Here is a 20,423-nt window from a genome sequence, read left to right as displayed (position 1 = left end):
GGATTTTAAACTCAGTGAGATATAATAACCAACTGTGGCCTAGTTATTAGCTTTTCTGGGAAAAGCATGCTGTTGGGGGGCCTTTGCTGGTACCAACGATGTCTTTTATTTCTTAAGTTGAACTAAAGGTTTATAGGTGTTTGGTTTTTTATTGTGTTTTCATAACTTCAGGTAGGCACAGAGTATTGGTTAGGAGCACAGATTGAAGCCAGATGGCTTGGGTTCAAACCTCAGGTCTTTATACTTACTGGGAATGTGACATCTGCCATGGTACTTATTCCCTTTGGTCTGCAATCTCCTTATCGGCAAGTTGAGGGCAACAACACTACCTGCTTCATGGGGTATGTGTGAGGACTGAGTATGTTAAGATATATGACATGCTTGGAACAAAATACATAAAAGATAGCCTATAAGTGTTAGCTATTATATTATTATGTGAATCATGTATCATATTATAAGAAGAAAAAAAGACAATTTAAAAAAACCAAAAGTTGAACTACATATTTTTGCAACATTTTCTAATTTTAAAAATTCTACCCACATTTGCCCATTCTGAGCCTTTCAGATTGATCTAGTACATGTAGACAAGTCCACCCCAAGGCTGAATGAAAATGCTCCAGTGTGTTCCCACTCCCTTCTTGGACCCATTCAGCCTCCTCTCACTCGCCTTCTTGGTTCATTTTCTCCTCAGCCTTCCTGGCTTCACAAACCCCATTGCAGTACTTCGCCATGGCCCTTTATCCTTACCTGGCCTAGAATAGGTGGCCTGGAGTTAAATTTCTCAGTCCCACTACTAACTTATGTGAAGGACCCTAGGTCTCAGGCCTCTGGTCTCATTAGCCTGAGAGCAGCACCTCCTGGGACCCACCCCTACCAGTCTTGACCCTCAGAGGCCCCTGCCTGAAGGGAGACAGGAAGCAAATAACATATAAAGCCTGTATATGCAAGTATGAATAGACTGGAGATGAAATTTTAGCCCTGGGAAGACCTGAAGGTAACAGGGAAATGAATAGGAAAAGCACTGGACTAAATTCAGAGTTAATGAGGTCAAGTGAAATGATGCTTATACAGTGTCTAGCACTTAAGAGGTATTCAATAATTAATACTTTCCCTGGGACACAGGAGAACTGAATAATAAATAGTTCACTTCGTTCAAACCTGACTAAATCATTTATCACCTCCAGATAAAATTGGGAGGTTACGTTAGTTGATAACCTAAAGCAACTCTGCCTCAAAAAGTCATCATGTATTTTCCCTCAGGCTAAAGTTTGATTATACATAAAAGTCCAGGAATAAGAAGTAACAAAGCCTTGTTGAGTCGGTTCAAAATTGGTAAAATTGTGATTTACAAATTTTCCCACCAGAGGGCACAATATAAAAGCCAATGGATGCTGAGTTAACAGCTGGTGCAGCATTTTAGTGTGTATAATTATTTCATTCTGTTGATTTTGGAATAGAGTTTCAGCTTCTTAGGTGGTGAGAGTTGACCCCTCCTGTTTAACATCCATTTTAATATAATCCATAATCCATTCTTCACATGTTTAGGGTTTGCCTGAGTCTGAAATCTGCAAATAATTTTACCGAAATGGCTATTCACATACGCTTATTGAAACAGACCTTTTTTAAACTTCCAACTTTTCTTTCCAATAGGCAAGAGATCGTAACTTTGAAATGATATTGAAATGTAAACTTACAATAACATACGGTGGTGCTTTTAAATACCGCTAAAATCTGACTTCAACTTTGCATGGGTGTTAATGCTTAAAAAGCAAGGTGTAGCTTTACCAATTTGTTTTGTGCTCTAAATCTAGTTTATATGCAAATCCTTGGGACATTGAAGAAATGTGCACGTCCTTACATGCTCTAAAGAAAATCTATCACCTTCAAAATTTTAATGTATGTTCTTTAAATCTAAAACACCACATTTTAAAACTAATTCACTATTCCTTTCCGCTTTCTCAAAATGTGTGTTTATTTAAAACAGTGGCAGTTTGAAATGATTTTAATATATATAATAGCAAACTATATATTATTCTTATCCTTTGAAGGAAATAGGTACGAAGATCATTATTAAACGTCCTTTCAATCTTTGTGCCAGGAATTTTCCTTGTCTCTATTTATACCCAATTTTGTTAGGGGCATTTCTCCGTAGTATGAGATGTTTTTCATTGTGATTTAATGGACTTACACAGTGCAGTTGTAGACTAGTTAGAAATCATGAAATCTGAGCAGCAAGGCAGGTGATGAAAATAAACTCTAAAGTATTATAAAGTCAACTCTTGTATTCTAAGGAATATAATTTGTTATATTTTCTCCCCTCCCCCTTTTTAAAAGGAGAGAATAGGCAATATGTCATTTAAAATATATATAATATTTACATATTATTTATTTATAATATAAAAGCTATTTCCCATAGCCATAACTTCTATAGACTCATAGATTTTTTATATACTATGTAAACAGAGCAAAAAAGACTAAAATTAAAATTAATAAAACAAAAATCTCATAAATATTATTAGATGTTAAAATAAAAAAATCTGAGAGAATCTATAAAGTAGAGGGTGTTTTTCTAAATCAGCATTCTTTGCAATCATAAGTAATCGTCAAAAGCAATATTTTATTTCCCTTTCAACATGAATGAATTTCACACCATGGTAGGAATGCTTCAACTGAGGAATATCTATTTCTACATATGTTTGTTATTTTAGAAAGATTGCAAGCTTTAAACACCTCCCATCATAAGAATTTTGTGAACTCAGTTAAGGAGCATTAAAATCTGCCCTTGATATAAAAATTATCTTTTGGGGAAGCAACTTACAACATTCAGGAACTAAATATTTACTTGGTGAAAGATAAATTAATTTAGTTCTTTGGAGGTACAAAAGATATCACTAAAGGGCATTTTTGTCCCCTCTTCCCGGCTTCATTCTCCCCCCTCCACCCACCCCAGACATACCAAGCTGGTATTGGTGTACCCATCACAGAGGTCATGCCTGAAGTTCAGTTCTACTGGGCCCTTCCTGGAAAACAGCTATTTTCATCGAAAACTGGACAACCAGAATTACTTGAAGCTCAGCTACGTCAAACAAACTTACTCAATATGGAACACTTAAGGCAGGAAGGAATGTAGTTAACTCAGATTCCAAGTATCCAACTGAATAAACCGCTTCCCTCTTCTTCCTGACTCCAATAAAAGAAAATCTGAAGCAAAGTTACTTGAGTGCGAATCATTTTTTTAATCAGGAATATCCTTCTAGAAAAAAAAAATGCCATCTCTTAAAAATGTTTGAGTAATTTTCTGATGAACTTTAATGAAATTAAGATTTGTTCTGAGAAATTAGTTATCTACCTGGTGAACTTCAACCAAACTATTTTTTAAACCATAACCTGAAAATGATTTTCTAGCCATTTTCTTTTTCTGTATGAAATGCCCCTATCATGAAGAAAGCTTTGAATTGACTTCCCTTAGCACTGCTTCTCAAACTCTCAGTGGTGAAGGAGCAATAATTAACTAGTTAATTAGTATTGCTATTATTCAAAACTATTGCCACTGATACTTTTGTAAAATACAATAAAAAAGAAATGCTGGATAAGTGGTATTTTTACATTATATAAAATACAAGCCCAGATATTCATTATTAAATTAAGTAGATATAAAATGATTCTTTTAAATCACTGAGAACATTCCTAAATGCGTATTCTCAGTTTTTGTACTTCTTCCACCCACTCTGGTAGCGCCTAGCTCACAGATCAGCTCAGGTTGGCAGACAGCACTTCCAACAGCATATGTGAATGCCCTTTCCTCTTAACAGCCAAGTTGTAAAAAACTTGATGTGTTCTGCTAACTACATTGTCCAAAGAGTACTAATAATATTCAAAATATGCTTCAAAGTATCTAAATAGCTATGAACAACTCAAGGTTTAAGTAAAGTCCCTTTCATCTTGTGAAACTTTATTATTATTATTTTTAAAGATTTTATTTATTTGACAGAGAGAGATAGTGAGAGCAGGAACACAAGGAGGGGGAGTGGGAGAGGGAGAAGCAGGCTCCCCACTGAGCAGGGAGCCTGACGTGGGGCTCGATCCCAGGACCCTGGGATCATGACCTGAGCTGAAGGCAGGCGCTTAACGACTGAGCCACCCAGGTGCCCCATCTTGTGAAACTTTAAAACAAAAATCTCATAACTATTACTAAATGCTGAAATTCTTCAATATGGGAGAAATGGAATAAGTGAAGGCTTTTGGAACTATGTATCAATGCCTAAGTATGTCCCTTGTAAACTTATCCATTTGGGAGGCAGGGAGGAAGAGGAAAAGGAGGGTTGGAAATCTGTATCAGAAAGTTTCTTTAAAAATAGCTCTATTTTCCTAATCGGATATATGGAAAATTAGTTAAATTTAGTAGGAAAAAGAGAAAAATCTTTGGGGAGACTTCTGTACTTTTTTTTTTTCCAACAGGAAAACCAATTTCCTTACAAAAAGTTTTTCATTAGAAATAGCAAGCTAAACTGCACATCAGTTGAAGTAATGGATCAGTTGAGTCTAAGAAAAGATTAGAGACACAACTCCCAAAAAGTATAATTTGGGCTGCAATTGAATGAGTTAATGCTGGTTGACTTGCAAGCTCTGTGTATATAACTTCCTCTAGAGATTACCTAAATACAGTTTTCCAAACTTCTGTGAACATAGCACTATTACCAGCATGGGACTCTCACAGTGACATGAAGTTATACTTCCAGTGTCCTAAACAATTTCACTGAATTTATATTCATTTCTAGATCTGGCTCAGGGAGATTTTTGGGGAAATCTCATATCCCAGCTGACTTAATGTGCAACTGAAAAAAATAGATATAAAAAACACTTCATTAAAAATGGGAACTGATGCATATATGTGTGCATGCATAGGTATGTTTATGGATATATATATATATATATATATAATGTATATGCAATATACTGTTATTATTGACCTCATCTATCCTAAGTCTCAAACTTGTTGTATTGAGTGGTTAACAGGAGAGTGGGTTTCAAGGATGAAGTAGGTCATTAACACATTATGAAAAGCATTTGCAGAGATCTAAGAATTAGAAAAAAATAGATACCATGCCCAGTTTTGACAAATACTAATGAACAGTACTGGAGAAAGTAATTTAACTTCTCTAACACTCAGTTTTCTTATCCATAAAGTAGGATAATTTCTGTCCTTACCTATATTGTATGCTTGTGAAATGCAAATGAAAACACTATGGGAAGAGAAGAAAAACTATGACAATAGTACATTTTGCCTATATTTCTAACATTAGAGTATCCTTCCTATATAAACAGGCCATTTTGAAATTCTTTCCTAAAGCATATGACATCCACAAAAACCACTCCCCAAATGAGTCTCCATTTACTTTCCACTCGTAGAGGATAATGTTTACCTTTCCCTACATTCTTAATTTCTCTCTGCTGGGATAAGGTTGTAATTGCATTTAGCTCTATGAAGCACAGTGGGTAACTTATCAAATAATCAGGTTATTGACTATTGTAGAGGCCCTTAAATTTGAAACCTAGAATACCTTTTTTTTTTTTGCTGCAAATTAAAAGCAACACCCTGACAATCATGTCAGCAACTTATCTACATATGTTAGAAGCCATAATTATCATAGCAATGGAGAAAATGATCTTCAGAAATGTGATTATTGAATCAGTCAATTACTTTGACAATACATTGATAATACATTATGATCACTTCATGAAATCTCTTATCCAGTCATGACTTTGTCAATAGGGTAGTTTGGAGACTTAAAGAGGAGAGGCAAGACCCTCAAGCGGGCTAATATTCATTCTATAAAATAGAAGAATTAAAGTTTGAGTTGGGCAATTAAGAAACCTTTGGTCTCACAGTACCTATTCTAAGGGATTGAGAAGGAAATCACTGTATAGGAAAGGTTAACCAGAGGAAAAGTTTCCCACTAGCCATAAGAGTCCAGCTTCAGTGCTATTCTTCAGACCCCTAATACAGTGATAGAGATGAAGTGTAGTAGGACCATTACCACACTGGTCAACCCAGGTACTACCACTAAAACAGGCCAGGTGCACTTTGGAAGTTCATGAGGCTATAAGAGTTAGAGTCCTAGGTTTAATGAAGAACTAAAAATCTCCAGTTTTCATATAGTTTTGGACTACTGGGGACATGGGAAATATCTGACATATTCTATTTGCTATCAAAGAAAGAGGTTGTATTAAAGATTTATAATGTGGTCATTCATTTTTAATTAACAGACTTTATTTATTTTTTTATTTTTGAGTAGGTTCAGATTCACATAAAGATTGAGTGGAAAGTACTCAAAATCTCAAAATATGTACCCATATAATCCCTCACTCCCACCCTCAGTATCTCCTATTATAAGCTAATATTGATACATCATTATTAATTAAAGTCCATAGTTTACATTAGGATTCACTCTTTATCTTAGCTTTTACTATAAGTTAACAAAATATTCAGTAGGAGTCTATGCTATAATAAGAATATTTATGAAATTTTTTTGCTAAACTTCAGCATTCTAAAGAAAAATTAAAAACTGTTTTAATAAAGAAAGTGGGGAAATTTTTATTATGGATATAAAGATATATTCTTATGAGAAAAAAAATTTTTTTTAAAGATTTTATTTATTTGAGAGAGAGAATGAGAGACAGAGAGCATGAGAGGGAGGAGGGTCAGAGGGAGAAGCAGACTCCCTGCCGAGCAGGGAGCCCGATGTGGGACTCGATCCCAGGACTCCAGGATCATGACCTGAGCCGAAGGCAGTCACTTAACCAACTGAGCCACCCAGGTGCCCATGATGAGAAAAAATTTTAATGGGAAATTGGGCTAATGAATGAGCCTAATGCAATATAAAGCACAGGGTGGTGCCTGGCACAAAATAAAAACTCAATAAATGCAAGCAATTGTCATCACTATAGTCAATACTTCTCATCGTTGTAGAACTTAATTTAACGAGGGGGACCAAGCGATATACAGTATCCTTGAGAAGCTGAGGAAAAGATTGTGTAATCTACTTTACAAAGTACTGGAACAGAGGTTCCAAAAAAAAAAAAAGCCAGTCAAAATCAGGTCAAATTCATATAGATGTTAAAATCACACTCACATATTGGTGGAAGAAAATGCAACAACAGGAAAGAGTCAAGAAATCAAATGAAAATAAAGATTGTAGGGACCTATGATCCAGTAGCAATGACTTTCAAAATTACACGTGCTCACTGAAGCTAAAACAATGATGTCATCATTCATATTCATGATTCTGTTGATAATGTAGCTTGCCAATTGGAAACCTTTATAGCTACCTCTCATGCAGTGGAATTTAGTAAGTAAGGGTGAAATAGAGCAATAAAGCATCTCAGAACTATAGTTAAGATTGACTTCTATTACTTTTATTGGGGCCATTTCATTTTAATGACATAAGAATATAATTGCTAAATCAGGTTGAGCACCTCCCACACTGGTAGTGCTAAAACCCTTAGACCAGAACATTGGGCATTTCTCACTGTGATGGTTCTGTGTGCCTAACAGTATTCAACCAATTATCTTCTACATAATACACTATACAATATTTGACCCAGACATGTACACTGACACAGATTGCCATTTAAATCTTGTGGCTATAAATTTTAAAATTAATCGATTTGGCTTAGTTTCAAAGATGCCTGAATAATATGGATTAAATATAAGTTAAAATTATCTTGATTCTTATAAGTCTGTCCTTACTAAATCCTAAGTAAGGTATTAAATCTTTCTACCAGTTTGGGAGTACAACATAGCAAATTCCCCTAGGGCTTTTGGTAATATGCAGATTGGGATTCAGGAAGTCTGGGTTGAGACCTAAGACTGTATTTCTAATAAGCTCCAGGTGCTGCTGATGCTCCTCTAGGTCGAAGGATGCATTTTAAGTTGCAGAGTTGAGTGTAGCATACAAGCTCTGGAGTCAGTCACACCTTGGAAGTTACTTAGGCAATCTGAGTTTCAGACTTCTTACTTAAAAAAAGGGAACAATAGAAGTATCTATTTCTACTCTTTGTTGTGAAGATTAAATGAGATGATAAACGCAGAATGGTAAGTTCAAAGCCAGGAACATAGAAAATGGACCAAAAAAGCTAGCTCTTGTTGTAACTTGTTATTTCCACTACCTCTTTGTCAGTGAAAGGATATGCATTTCTCAAATCTTTTCATTAATTCACTTATTCACTTGGCAATACATTAACTCTTACTGACTCTTACTAAAAGTGAGGACATAACTAAGAGGTTAAGTCTACTAGGGAACATAAAACAAGGATGGAAGGGAATAGCACATGAGGTCCAAACTGTACTAGATTTGAAAGTCAAATGCAGAGTGAGCTTATGGTTAAAGCCAAAAAATTGATAGTCACTCATAATGGTCTTTATTTCTCTAAATCTGTTCAATAGCCATGACCTGTCAGTTCCATCTCCAAATCTTCTCTCAGATCCAACCAAGGAGTCTCTGGGTTTAAACTAACATCACCTCCTAACTCCTCTCTCGCATACTACCTCGACCTCTTCTCATCCATTTTTATATTCTAGTTAGAGTGACCTTTTAAAAATACATCTCCCCCATTTAGCACCCTGCAGCCTACAGAATCATGTCCAAACTCCTGAATAAGGTTTCAGGTTCATTGGCTAACTTCCCCCTCCACGACACCTTTATCTCCTACTCTTTCTTGTCCATGGTCTGGCCTCTCTGGACAAAAGGCAGAACTGAAGTTCCATCTTGCTATTAGCCTCCCACATGCTATCCTCTCTGCCTGAAATGGCTTCTCCCAGATTTTTGCCTGGCTACCTCCTTGATATAAATGTAAGATCTCAGGTTACCAGTCATTTCCCCAGAAGCCTCTTCTGGCCCACTGAGTGTGCTCCCACGGCCCCTTCCACCCACCTCGTCATAGCTCTTACCACACCAGACCTTTCCCTCAAGTAGATCCTCCAAGTCTATGATCTCTTTGCACCATTCACTTCTTGCTAACACTCAGGGCAGTTGTGCTTTTGCCCGCCTCATAGACTACAAGCTCCAGGCTACCTGGAGCTGGGCCATTTTCTTACTCATCAAGACTGCTCAATTGCAACACTCAGAAAATAAAATGTTGAAAATGAAACTATTTATAACATAATACAATATTCTTAGGACTAAAGGGAATAAAAGTTGTGCAAGACTCTTAGAGTTAAAATTTTCAATCTTTATTGAATGACTTAAAGAAAACAAAAAAGGGAGATATCAGATTTTAAGAACAAAAAAACAGTATCATATATATGTCAATTCTCCCTAAACTCATCTATGGATTTGATGCAATTCTAATCAAAATACCAACACAGTGAGTCAAAAAATTAGATGAGGTTTTACAATAAAAGAAAAAGATCCAAATAGTTATGATACTTATGAAGAATAATACAGGGAAGTAAGATTTATCCTATTAGATATCAAGAGTTAATTACTAAAAGGCAGTAATAATTAAAATAGTGTGGTATTGTCACCAGGGTAGAGAAACTGATCATGAAGAAGTCTCACAACAGTAAGCATTAGTGAGGATGTGGTGCAATGGAAATGCTTACACATGCTGGTGGGGACACCACTTTTGGAAAACAATTCGGTATTGCAAATTCCACTCCAAGTTCATTACTTAAAGGATCTTCTACATGGGCCCCAAGGGTCTTGTACAAGAATATTCAAAATGGAAGCAACTCTGTCCATAGGAGAATAGGTATAGTGTGGAATAGTCATATATTTGTATATTATCAATAAAAGTGAATGAACTACAGCTGAAAACCATAACATGGATGGATTTTAGAAAAACTGTGAGTGGAAAAAAAGCAAATGGCTTGACAATGAAGAGTATGATAATATTTTTATAAAGCTCAAAAGAACATGGAAAAACTATAAATAAAATTCAGGATAAGATTTACCCCTAGGGATGGGAGAGAATGGAGAATAGGAAAGAACATACAGGTAAGTTTGAGTGTTTGGATAACATAGTTTATAGTTCAGTGAAGAATTCATGGGCTTCCGTATTTAAGAAATTCTTCAAGACCCTGGAAGGGTGCAATAAAATCCATGCGACATAGTTCCCTAACTTTATTTCTTCTTAAAGTATTCAAGAAAAGTGAATAAGTTGCCAAGATCAAGCTTTTGCCATCTCTTAAGCTACCCCCTTTTCCAAAGCACCACCACCCGCCAAATGAATGGGGATGTGAACCAGGCTTGACATGACAGCCCCTTACAATGGAAGTGTAGCTATGGAAGAAACCCCCTCAGTGGAGATGCTGTTACATTTATAGCTAAAATGGCCACATTTCCACCTCCACATTCTCTTCATCACTGGTGGTAAAAAGAGCCAACTGAAGTTCTCAAATTAAATAAAACTTCTCCATAATTGCCTGCTCTAGCTGAGCAAGGGCCAATTTTCCATGAATGTCCTTTAGTAGCATAAAATATTAGTGAGCCATGCTCTCTAACTTATCTCCTTTGAGCTTTATATATATCTTTCCATAAAAATTTTATATCCAAACACAGAGCATTATAAGATACTTCTTAGTAGGTCACTTAAATCATCAGGCTAGGAATCCATTGTTACTGCTTTCGGAATATCAGGAAGCCTAACAGAAGAGGCCAGTGAGTTAGGCCCTCTATGGTTGACTTGATTTTCCATCATGTTTTCCTTTTATAATCATAGGTTTATTCCAGGTTGTGAATCCCATTTGCTACTCCAAGCTCTTACCTTGAAATCTCTGAAGATATTTTATAATTCCTTCCTGTGGTAGATTATTTGCAAATATGACCACAATAATTCTTCCCATCCCTGTATGCATACACCTTTGTAATGTGATTTCATCATACCTCCCCATCAAGAGCTGAAGCCTATTTCCCCATGCCTTGAATCTTGGCTGCTCTTGTGATAATCCTACCAATACAACATGGTGAAAGTGATATTATGTGACTTCTGGGACTAGGCTTTAAGAAGTCTTTCATTTCTGTTCCTATCATCTTAGATTGCTGTCCCAAGACCACCATGGGAAAAAGCCAGGGCTAGCCTACTGGGAGATGAGAGGCTTCCATGGAACAGAGCTGAGTCCCCAGACCAACTAGCCAAGAGTCAGAATCAGCCACCAGACATTTGAGTGAGCCTATCTTAGACCACCTGATCCCAGTCAAGCCCCAGATGACTGTGGTCACATAAGTGACCCCAGATGAGAACCACAGAACTCCCAGCTGAGTTGAACCTAAACTATTGAGCCACAAAATTATGAATAAAATGGTTGTTGTCTTAAGCCAGTAAGTTTTGGGAGTGGTTTGTTACAAAGCAATAGATAACTGAAACCCTTCCCTTGTTTTTTTAATCTTTTATCCCAATGGGGTGTGGTGGTGGTGGTGGTGGGGTGCATGTGTGTGTATAAAGGCTTAGCCACATTTACTATAGCTCTTCCATCAGATTTTGGACACGTTGAGAAAACTGCTGATTCTGTGCTTGAGGATACTGAAGAATGAAGGTAAACTGGATAATTCCAAGACTTGAATATTTCATTTAAAAGGAATCCCATAGCTAGAATCTTTTAGTATAGATTGTTTAATAATGAGACTTCTCAGGTAAATTCTTTTCTCAGAAAGAGTATGTTTCAATTACTCTTATACATTTTTTTTCTTTCATTAGCAGACATTTCTTTTTTCACCTTAACAGTCTAACATATTTTTTTCCTTCTACATGACATTCAACATTTCTTAATTTGGAGTTAGGTTTTATTTGCTTTCCTTTTTGATTCTTTCAGAACTTATTTTTCTCTGTCCTGTTCTGTCATTCTCATCCCTGACATCTTCTAAGGGTGTGATAGTAGAACTATACATTAGATTGGAGACTAATGCAAAGATCCATATGGCTCTGACAACTCCTTTACCTCCAAGCTACCTCTCTGATGTTCTCCACAGTCCCCTCCATTCTACCTTTTGTTTCTTTTCATTAAAAACTTCACTCTCCTCTCTGCTGCCAGAAATACAGTCCATGCATGCTGTGATATGGAGATAAGAAACCACACTGCTAAGCAGCTTGGGCTATACTTGACAGATTAGAGATTATTTTTTCTTATTTGGCTGTGTCAGGGCAGCAGTGTATTTATTTTTCTCTTTGACACTAGTGACAGCTATTACTGTGCCAGCTCCGAATCCAGAGAATAAATGAATGCACAGAGGAGGCATGGGGCCTTCCAGTCTGACTCAACACAGCCTCCCCAAACTCTGTTTTGCAGTCTACTAAAAATGGAGTCTCAGAGAGCAGCAGCCTAGGCACTGTCTCATGGGATGATGAGAAAAACATGGTTGGGAGGGAGGGGGAGGGAGAAAAGAAAAGGAAGAAAGAAGGTGGAGATAAATGAGAGAAGAGAAGAAAAATATAGGGCTTTGTGGTTGCTAAGAATTAACCAGGGGGATACTGGCAAATACACTCTTGGCGCCTTTGCCTCCCTGCTACTGCCTGCCAAACTGACTTGTTCTTATTAAAACACACAAAGAGAAACAATAAAAGAATCAGTGTTTCCCAGAAATGGAAGGAAGCAGTATTATCAAGCAGAGTTTTGCAAATCTATTAAAAAACTCCTTCTATTTGTTTTTTCTTTTATTTTCTTTTTAACATAATTGATACATGCAAGAGAATATATACAAAATATATGCAAGTTATATAAAACACCTGAAAACACACTGCAATCCATGAGCCACAATATTACCAATAGCTTCTTTCCTCTATGTGTTTCTTTCCATTCCATTCTTTTCCCTCTCCCCCAGAAATTACCACTTCTCTGAATTTTTGTTTTGAATTCCGTCCTTATTACACAGATGCATATATGCCTTCTTACCTACATGTATGCATGCTTAATACTGTTTAATCTTCATCATCTATGGACATTATAAAAATGTTGTCATACTGCATGTAGTCTTATGGGACTTGATTTATTGATCTTACATTAAGTTTCTGAGATTCATCCACACTATCAAAAGCAACTTTATTTCATTGTTTTTTACTGCTGGGTAATATCATGTTATACAGATTTATGTGCCCATTCTCCTTTTAGTGAAATATGAGTTATTTCCAAGTTTTTGCTATTGTGAACAATGCTTCTACAAATATTTTTATATGTCTCCTAGTGCACATGTGCAAGTGGGCTCCTAAGGAAAATACTAAGAAAGAGTATTAGAGTTATATGCATGCCAACATGAACAAAGTATAAAGAATATATTTATAAACTTAAAAATTATACACTCCTAGATATGTACATTAGAGTAACTTTATAAAAGTTAAAAAGTAATAACAGGTAATCCTGAAGAAGAGCATCCTTTTTGCCTTATCCTATAAGATACAAAGACTTATAATGAAGCTATAGCAATTAAGACAGTGAGATATTAGTGCAGAGATGGATTATAGACCAAACAAAGAGAATTAAGGGTCTAGAAACAGAAACCACAACACATAGTACAAGAGGCATAGTAGATCCTGGGGAATGGCAGGACTAGACAATAAGTGATGTTAGAATAATTAGTTATCTATCTGAAGAAAAATTGATTGTCTATTTTGTATCATGTACAAAAAAATCAGTTCCAGAAAGTGAAACTACTGTAAAAGGCAAAACTCTGAAACACTTCAGAAGAAAATATATTTCTGACTCTGGGGTAAGAAAGCCTTTGTTAAGCAAAACACAAAAATGCTAACCATAAAAGAAAAAATTTATATATTTGACTACATTAAATTTCAGAATTTCTGTTCAATAAAAGACATCATGAGCAAACTAAAAGCATAAGACACAAACTAGGAGAAAATATTTGCAACATACATAGGAATATGGATTAACATATAAAGAAATATGGCAACTCAATGAAATATGAAACATATAAAGAAATGTGGCAAATTAATGAAAATATGACAAAACAATTTAGCAGGAAAATGGAGAAAAAGTTTGAGTACGTATCATATGAAAATACAATCAACTTCATTAAGAATCAGGGAAATACAAATAAAGACCACAATATAATAATTTCATTTCACATCTATTAGATTGCCAAAAAAATTAAGAGGAAAAATTGGTACAATTGCTTTGGAAAATGATCTGGGATTATTCTGTAAAAACGAAAGTTCACTTATAGACCCTACCACCTGGCATTTCTTTGTTTTTTCTTTTTCTTTTTTTTAAAGATTTTATTTATTTATTTGACAGAGAACGAGAAAGAGAACACAAGCAGGGGGAGTGGGAGAGGGAGAAGCAGGCTTCCCGCCGAGCAGGGAGCCCGATGTGGGGCTCGATCCCAGGACCCTGGGTCATGACCTGAGCCGAAGGCAGACGCTTAATGACTGAGCCACCCAGGCGCCCCTCACCTGGCATTTCCACTCTTAGGTATACATATGGGATGGCCACCAAGTCTGGGAACACAGATAAATACATAATAACTGGTTTATTGTTATTATATTATAGCACATGATAAAATAATGGCATGCATATTTCCAGACTTTATAATCACCCTGAATGCAGCCTAGAGACTTCTTCAGTTCTAATTAAATATGATGATATGTAAAATCCTTCCCATCCCAACTATCTCTGCTCAGGCTCTTGAAAACATACTAGTTCTTTGTGTTTGTGGATTGCAATTCTCTAGAAAAATCTGACTAAACAGTGAAATCTATGCAGACTCTTTCCAGTGAAAATTCATGGAGAATCTAAGGAGATTCACTGCCTCCCCAAAGTCTTTCTATACCATTTCAGGATCCGTGTTTTCTGGGTTAAGAATTCTCTTCTGAGCCATTCTCTTTCCAGGGCTAAAATTTAAGGAACTGAGGTATGGCTTGGCCTCCATCTAGGAACTATACCTGTTCAGGTTTTGATTCCAGACTAGCAAATGTGTTCCTTCTTCCAGGTTTAGGAGTCAGCATTTTGAGAATACTGACACTCACCATACCTTATCCTAGTTAAGGACAGAGCAGCAGCAATTCCAGAACCAGAGCCAAGGGTACTTAGGCCTAAAGGTCCCCAGGTCAGCAGGCATTATACCAGAAGGCAGGGCAAGAGCTTCCATGAGGCCCCTTCACTCATATGCCTGATGGACAGATGGGCAGAGTGTCAGGCTCAGCTTCTATGGTGTGCATATAAGGAGCCCAATGGGAAAATCAATACTCCTGAGGAATGTTGATATGAATAATATAAACAACCTCACATTCATGAATCCAGGTTATTCAGAGCAGGTTACCCAGAGTCCAGCAATTCTAACCAAGTAAAATGAATTCCTATCATACCTCTAACTGCCTCCATTAGGAAAAGACAGGTACCATTTCTACTTTGCAATTATATTTACAGCTCATTCTTAAATATTCAGATTTTTTATAATTGTCAGCCATCATGATAAATGTAAGAATGTGAAATTATTGAGGATATGATTTGTCTGACATATATAATTACTAATTGCAAAACACTATAGAAATGTAAAGTATCATATTAGGAAAAGGAGCAGGATAAGGAGATTCTAAGATTGTGTGTTTTGAAGTAAGACTGGGTTTGCCATTTACTACCATTCACTTATTGTGCAATCTTGGGCAAATCTCAACCACAGCATCTTTCCATGTAAAGTAAGGATAATAATAATAATACCTATCCCACAGGGACACTGTGAGAATAAAATGAGACAATGTAAGAAGCATAGATCAGTGTCTGGCACATGGGATGAGATTTAAAAAGTAAGTTATTCTTAAAATTAACACCCCATTCTTCATTATTTAGATCCATGTCCCTTTCTCCAAGTATTTTTGAAATTATAGAATTTGTTTTAATTCTTCACTTACAGAAAAACTAAAAAGAATATAATTTTCATTACTCTTAAAGAAGTATCTCATGGGAACTAATGAGTTCTAAGGACAAAATGTATATGCTGATAGTAAGCATTAGATAAGTTGCCCTTTTGATGATACATACATCTGTGTCATACACAAGGGTAGAGACATAGGGCCAAAGATAAAGGCACAGCTTCCAAAGATGGAGGAGATGAATAAAGAAATACTTCAAATATATGGGTTTTATTTAAAAACAGAGATGTAGGGGCGCCTGGGTGGCTCAGTCGTTAAGCGTCTGCCTTCAGCTCAGGTCATGATCCCAGGGTCCTGGGATCGAGCCCCGCATCGGGGTCCCTGCTTGGTGGGAAGCCTGCTTCTCCCTCTCCCACTCCCCCTGCTTGTGTTCCCTCTCTCACTGTGTCTCTCTTTGTCAAATAAATAAATAAAATCTTTAAAAAACAAAAAAACAGAGATGTAGTTAATATTTTTCTTAAATGGTAAGATGGGGAGAGGACTATAAAAGATGGTTGAATTCTTTAAGAACACTAAAAAAAACTAAAATTAAAATTTTTCTAAAGTTCTCTGATTTTATTGTCAGAAGTGATATTGTTAAACTTTGTCATGAAATATAAAAGATGGTTTGCATCTGATTTCTGAAATGACATGAAGTTAATAAAACTTAATGCAGAATTATTTTCATTCAAATGGACCCAATGATCTGAATTCCTATAAAGCATCTGAGTCCAGATCTAAAGCCAACCTGTAGTTTGATTCGATCCAGTCCTCACCTATAAGAGACCACAGCCCACTAGCTCAGTTTTCATTCATGTCCCATAATCACTCTTCATAGCCTTCACATTCTCATAAATTCCTGATGCCAGGCTTCATTGCTGTCTGTCAGGGGATTCTCCAGCATTTCAGTTTCCACATTCTCTTACACAGCTCTAAGAAACCTGCTCTCCTGCTTTGAATCTGATGTAATGTTCCCCACACCCACCAGGACTAACGCACTTGATGGCATGGAAAATCCAACTACCTCATCCCCTTCAGCTAAATGACTACTCAGAATCTACCTCCTCTATGAAATTATTCTCAGTCCAATCTAGGACTGTCCTGAATCTCTCCTTCTGCTCATTTCATGCAAGTATGAATATATCTGCATAAACCCAGGCATTCCTTTTTCCTCTCAAAAATGTGAATTCCTTTTGAATGGGATTCCCAAATAAAAATCTTTCATATCTGTGAGAACTCCTATGGGGCTAATGAAGAAACATGTGGTATGCTAGTGAATATTGACTGATTTATTCAATTTTATTTTTTAGTTTAATGTTTTACATTCTATTTTTTAGTAATGATAATAAATAGAAGTAAAGCACATTTTTGGCATTGAGAATTTGACTCTGGAGCCAAACTATTCAGTTACTAATGCCAGCTCTATTACTTACACTGTGTTCTCTCTAAACTTCAGCTGTCTCAGCTGTTAAATGAGGGTAATAATAGTATCTACTTAATAGGATTATCTTGAGGATTGAATTAGATAATCTATGTACTTTTAAAAAGGGTATACTTCATATAAAGCACTCAATGAATGTTTGTTGTGTTGTTTTTATTACTATTAATTTATCAGGAAAGCATAACCACTCATTTTCTAGGGTTTGAGTGTATGTTTGAATGACTCATACAATCAGAGTCACTAACTTGCGTAAGTGTCAGTTTGGCTTGAATTCAAGTTTGTGCCTTTCCTTCAGAAGTTCTGAAATTGTATCTGGAGATCAACAGCATAAAAATAAATTCTTGTTTCTCATCCCACAGGACCCAAAACAATTGGACTTGCCAATACTCTATTTCTGCCCATAGGACGAGTATGAAGTCACCCATCACTTCCAAGGGGTTAAATCCAAAGGATACTCCAATTCCTGTCCCATTTGACCTCCTTGTGTTAGACACCGTCTACCCTCCCTTTCCCTCTTCCTTTGACTTCCAGACACATGTCCTGCTTATTTTCTTCCTGTATCTTGCGCCTAATACTTCTTAGTCCTTTGTGGTTATCTCTTCCCTTTCTTCAGATAGTGCTGTTGCCCAGGTAAATTCCTTCTCACTCCATACACTTACCTTTGATTACTCCATTATCTCTCAGGATTTCAACATGTTGATGACTCCATATCCATCTTTACTGCCACTTTCTGAGGCCAGGTCCTTATTATTCCAACCTAGCTTATGGAAATTGCCTCTTAAATTGTCCCCTGACTGCCATCTTTTCCCCACTTTAAAATTTCTCCTTCACACAACAACCAGAATGACCTTCCCAAAGTATAAATCTGACCTTGTCACCATCAAGCGAAAGCTCTTTAATGGTTTCCTTTACTTTACTGGAAAAGACCTTAAAATCTTTAAACTACCTATCCCTTCTATACTTTAATGACCCACATTACGAAGGCACCCTACAAGTTTCTGTTTTTCAGATAATGCCAGTTCAAACAAAGCACATGGTTCTAAAAGTTTTCCCAGGGCTATACTTTTTATTCAAATCACTTTCCATCAAAAATTATTGATTGCAGCCTTAGAATCAGAAGAGGTTATCAACTCCAGTAAATGAAATTTACCAAATCTCCCGAACTGAATTTTTTTAGAAAAGTCAATTATACACACACACACACACACACAACATTGTTGCTCTTTTTCAAAAATAGATTATAGAATTCTCATGATGGTGAAAGCATATTGTATAAATACATACACTTAAGTATACTTAAAATCAGTTAGACAAAGGAAACAGGGTAATAATGAAAACTGACTATTACATAATTTAACAGCATTGTCCATAAGTTTAGAATTTAGATCCATTATACATTTCAGATCCTCATATTATAGAACTGCTAACCATCAATATTTGCTAGAAACTGATGAACATTGTTGAGAGTCCACACATCTCAGAGCCATCTGTCAATGTGTATGAACGGTGTAGAGGAATGTACAAAAAATTGCTAAAGAAAGAGGGGATGATGGTAAGACCTGCTAAGTCAGGAGTCAAAAAGTCTGAATTTTGTCCTGACCATGGCTCTACTTTATATATATTTCTTAAGACAACTGATTAGAGTTTCAAGATGTTACTTTCTTCATCTTCAGAATAAGGTGCTTTAATTACACAAATCTCGAAGGCCTTTGCCAGCTTTGAAATTTGAATATTTAGTTATGGCATACCAACAGAATAGAACAACTCTCCTCTAAACATGCTTTGAGAAGGACAAAATCCATGTTTGCCTCTTAGTCACAGTTTAAACACCTCTTAGGTTCCAGACTTAATGAGACTCCTCAATCTATATCCCTGGCAAGCCTCCACCTTCAAGTGCTAAAATCTTTAGCTTCCTCACTACCCTAACTATGCTGGACATTTTCATAATGTAGTCTGACTCATTCTAGGCTTGAAGCAATAAAAATTTAACAGAGAATTCAACATAACCCACCCCCCTGCTTTCAGGTCCAAGTAATGATACCTCCTTAGTCTTCCAGTGACACACACTAAATACTTCGTAAGGGAAGAGCTGGATAAGTGACTAGCATGTGTTTTTAGCTTCAGTTTCTTACATTAGGGTTATAATAGCTGTATGCAGTAAAATTCAAGGGTACAGTTGGCTGTATCAGACAATTTAAGACATCCACACCATCATAGTCATAGCAGCGGAACATGTTTTCCGCAGTGGAGATTTAATGTATTGGATAGGATTATAAGTGAATTGGATTGGCTTCACCATTTTATATCATATTTTGCTTTGTGATGAGCTGCAAGCCAGAGTCTATAGAGTTAGACTTGGGGGCTTAGCAACATAACCAATAAAATATAGTGAGAAAAAAGCAAGGCTGCATTCTATAGCATATCAACTGAAAAGCCATCCCAGCATTAAACAGCTCTGCTGATATTTGGAGATGTCTGTCTCAGACTGTCCTCTTACAAACCTTCCCTAGAGAGCAAACCCTTGACATGTAGCTACTATTGTACTCCTGTCTAATACAGGTAGGGTCCTGCAAAAAAGATGAAAAAAGAATGTAGTGTGTTTACCTGCATTATTCAAGCAAAAAAAAAGGGGGGGGGGGCGAATGCAATGTGATTCACATAACTCAAGCCAAGTTATCCACATTCCCTAAGTCAGAGGTCCAAAACTCACAGAGAAAATCCAGCAACCTAATTTCAGTTTGCTTTGATTTGAAGGCTTATGTTTGTCAGAATACATATAAACCTTGGAATTGAGTCAGAAGAAATGTGTAAAGATGTAATATACAGAAAAAGGTAGACAAATCACCCAGTCAGTGTGAGTCCAGGAAAAGTGAGATTCCTCCCACAGATCACTGGCCCCACAGCCACCGGGAACTTGAGCTCTGAATGTCACTTACCCTATGACGATACAGGAGATGGCAGTTCCCAAGAAGGCATATGTTAAAATAGATCCTAAGTTTTGAAAAAAGTGTCTCTGGGGAGAAAAGAATATTTCATATAGTACATCCATATATTTTGTTACTGTAACAGGAAATAAAAATAAATGTATGCACTTTACAGCCCCTCTCTTCCCTCACTGTGTAGGCAA

The 20,423-nt window shown here is 36.4% G+C and overlaps 1 protein-coding gene across 1 annotated transcript in view; it reads right to left on the bottom strand.

Moving 5' to 3' along the window:
• Positions 1–20,423, bottom strand: part of SLC9A9 (solute carrier family 9 member A9) — a 559,615-nt gene that overhangs the window by 493,457 nt on the left and 45,735 nt on the right. Inside the window, exon 4 of the mRNA XM_064586786.1 lies at positions 20,233–20,309. Within this exon, the coding sequence (XP_064442856.1) occupies positions 20,233–20,309 (77 nt within the window). The remainder of the gene's footprint in view (positions 1–20,232; positions 20,310–20,423) is intronic.

Source organism: Mirounga angustirostris, unplaced genomic scaffold (assembly GCF_029215605.1).
Source record: "Mirounga angustirostris isolate CCGP_5_RB_7025 unplaced genomic scaffold, mMirAng1.0.hap1 SCAF_1, whole genome shotgun sequence".
Classification (NCBI taxonomy): Eukaryota; Metazoa; Chordata; class Mammalia; order Carnivora; family Phocidae; genus Mirounga; species Mirounga angustirostris.
The sequence above is the reverse complement of the archived record's forward strand: the minus strand, read 5'-3'. Positions and strand labels throughout refer to the sequence as shown.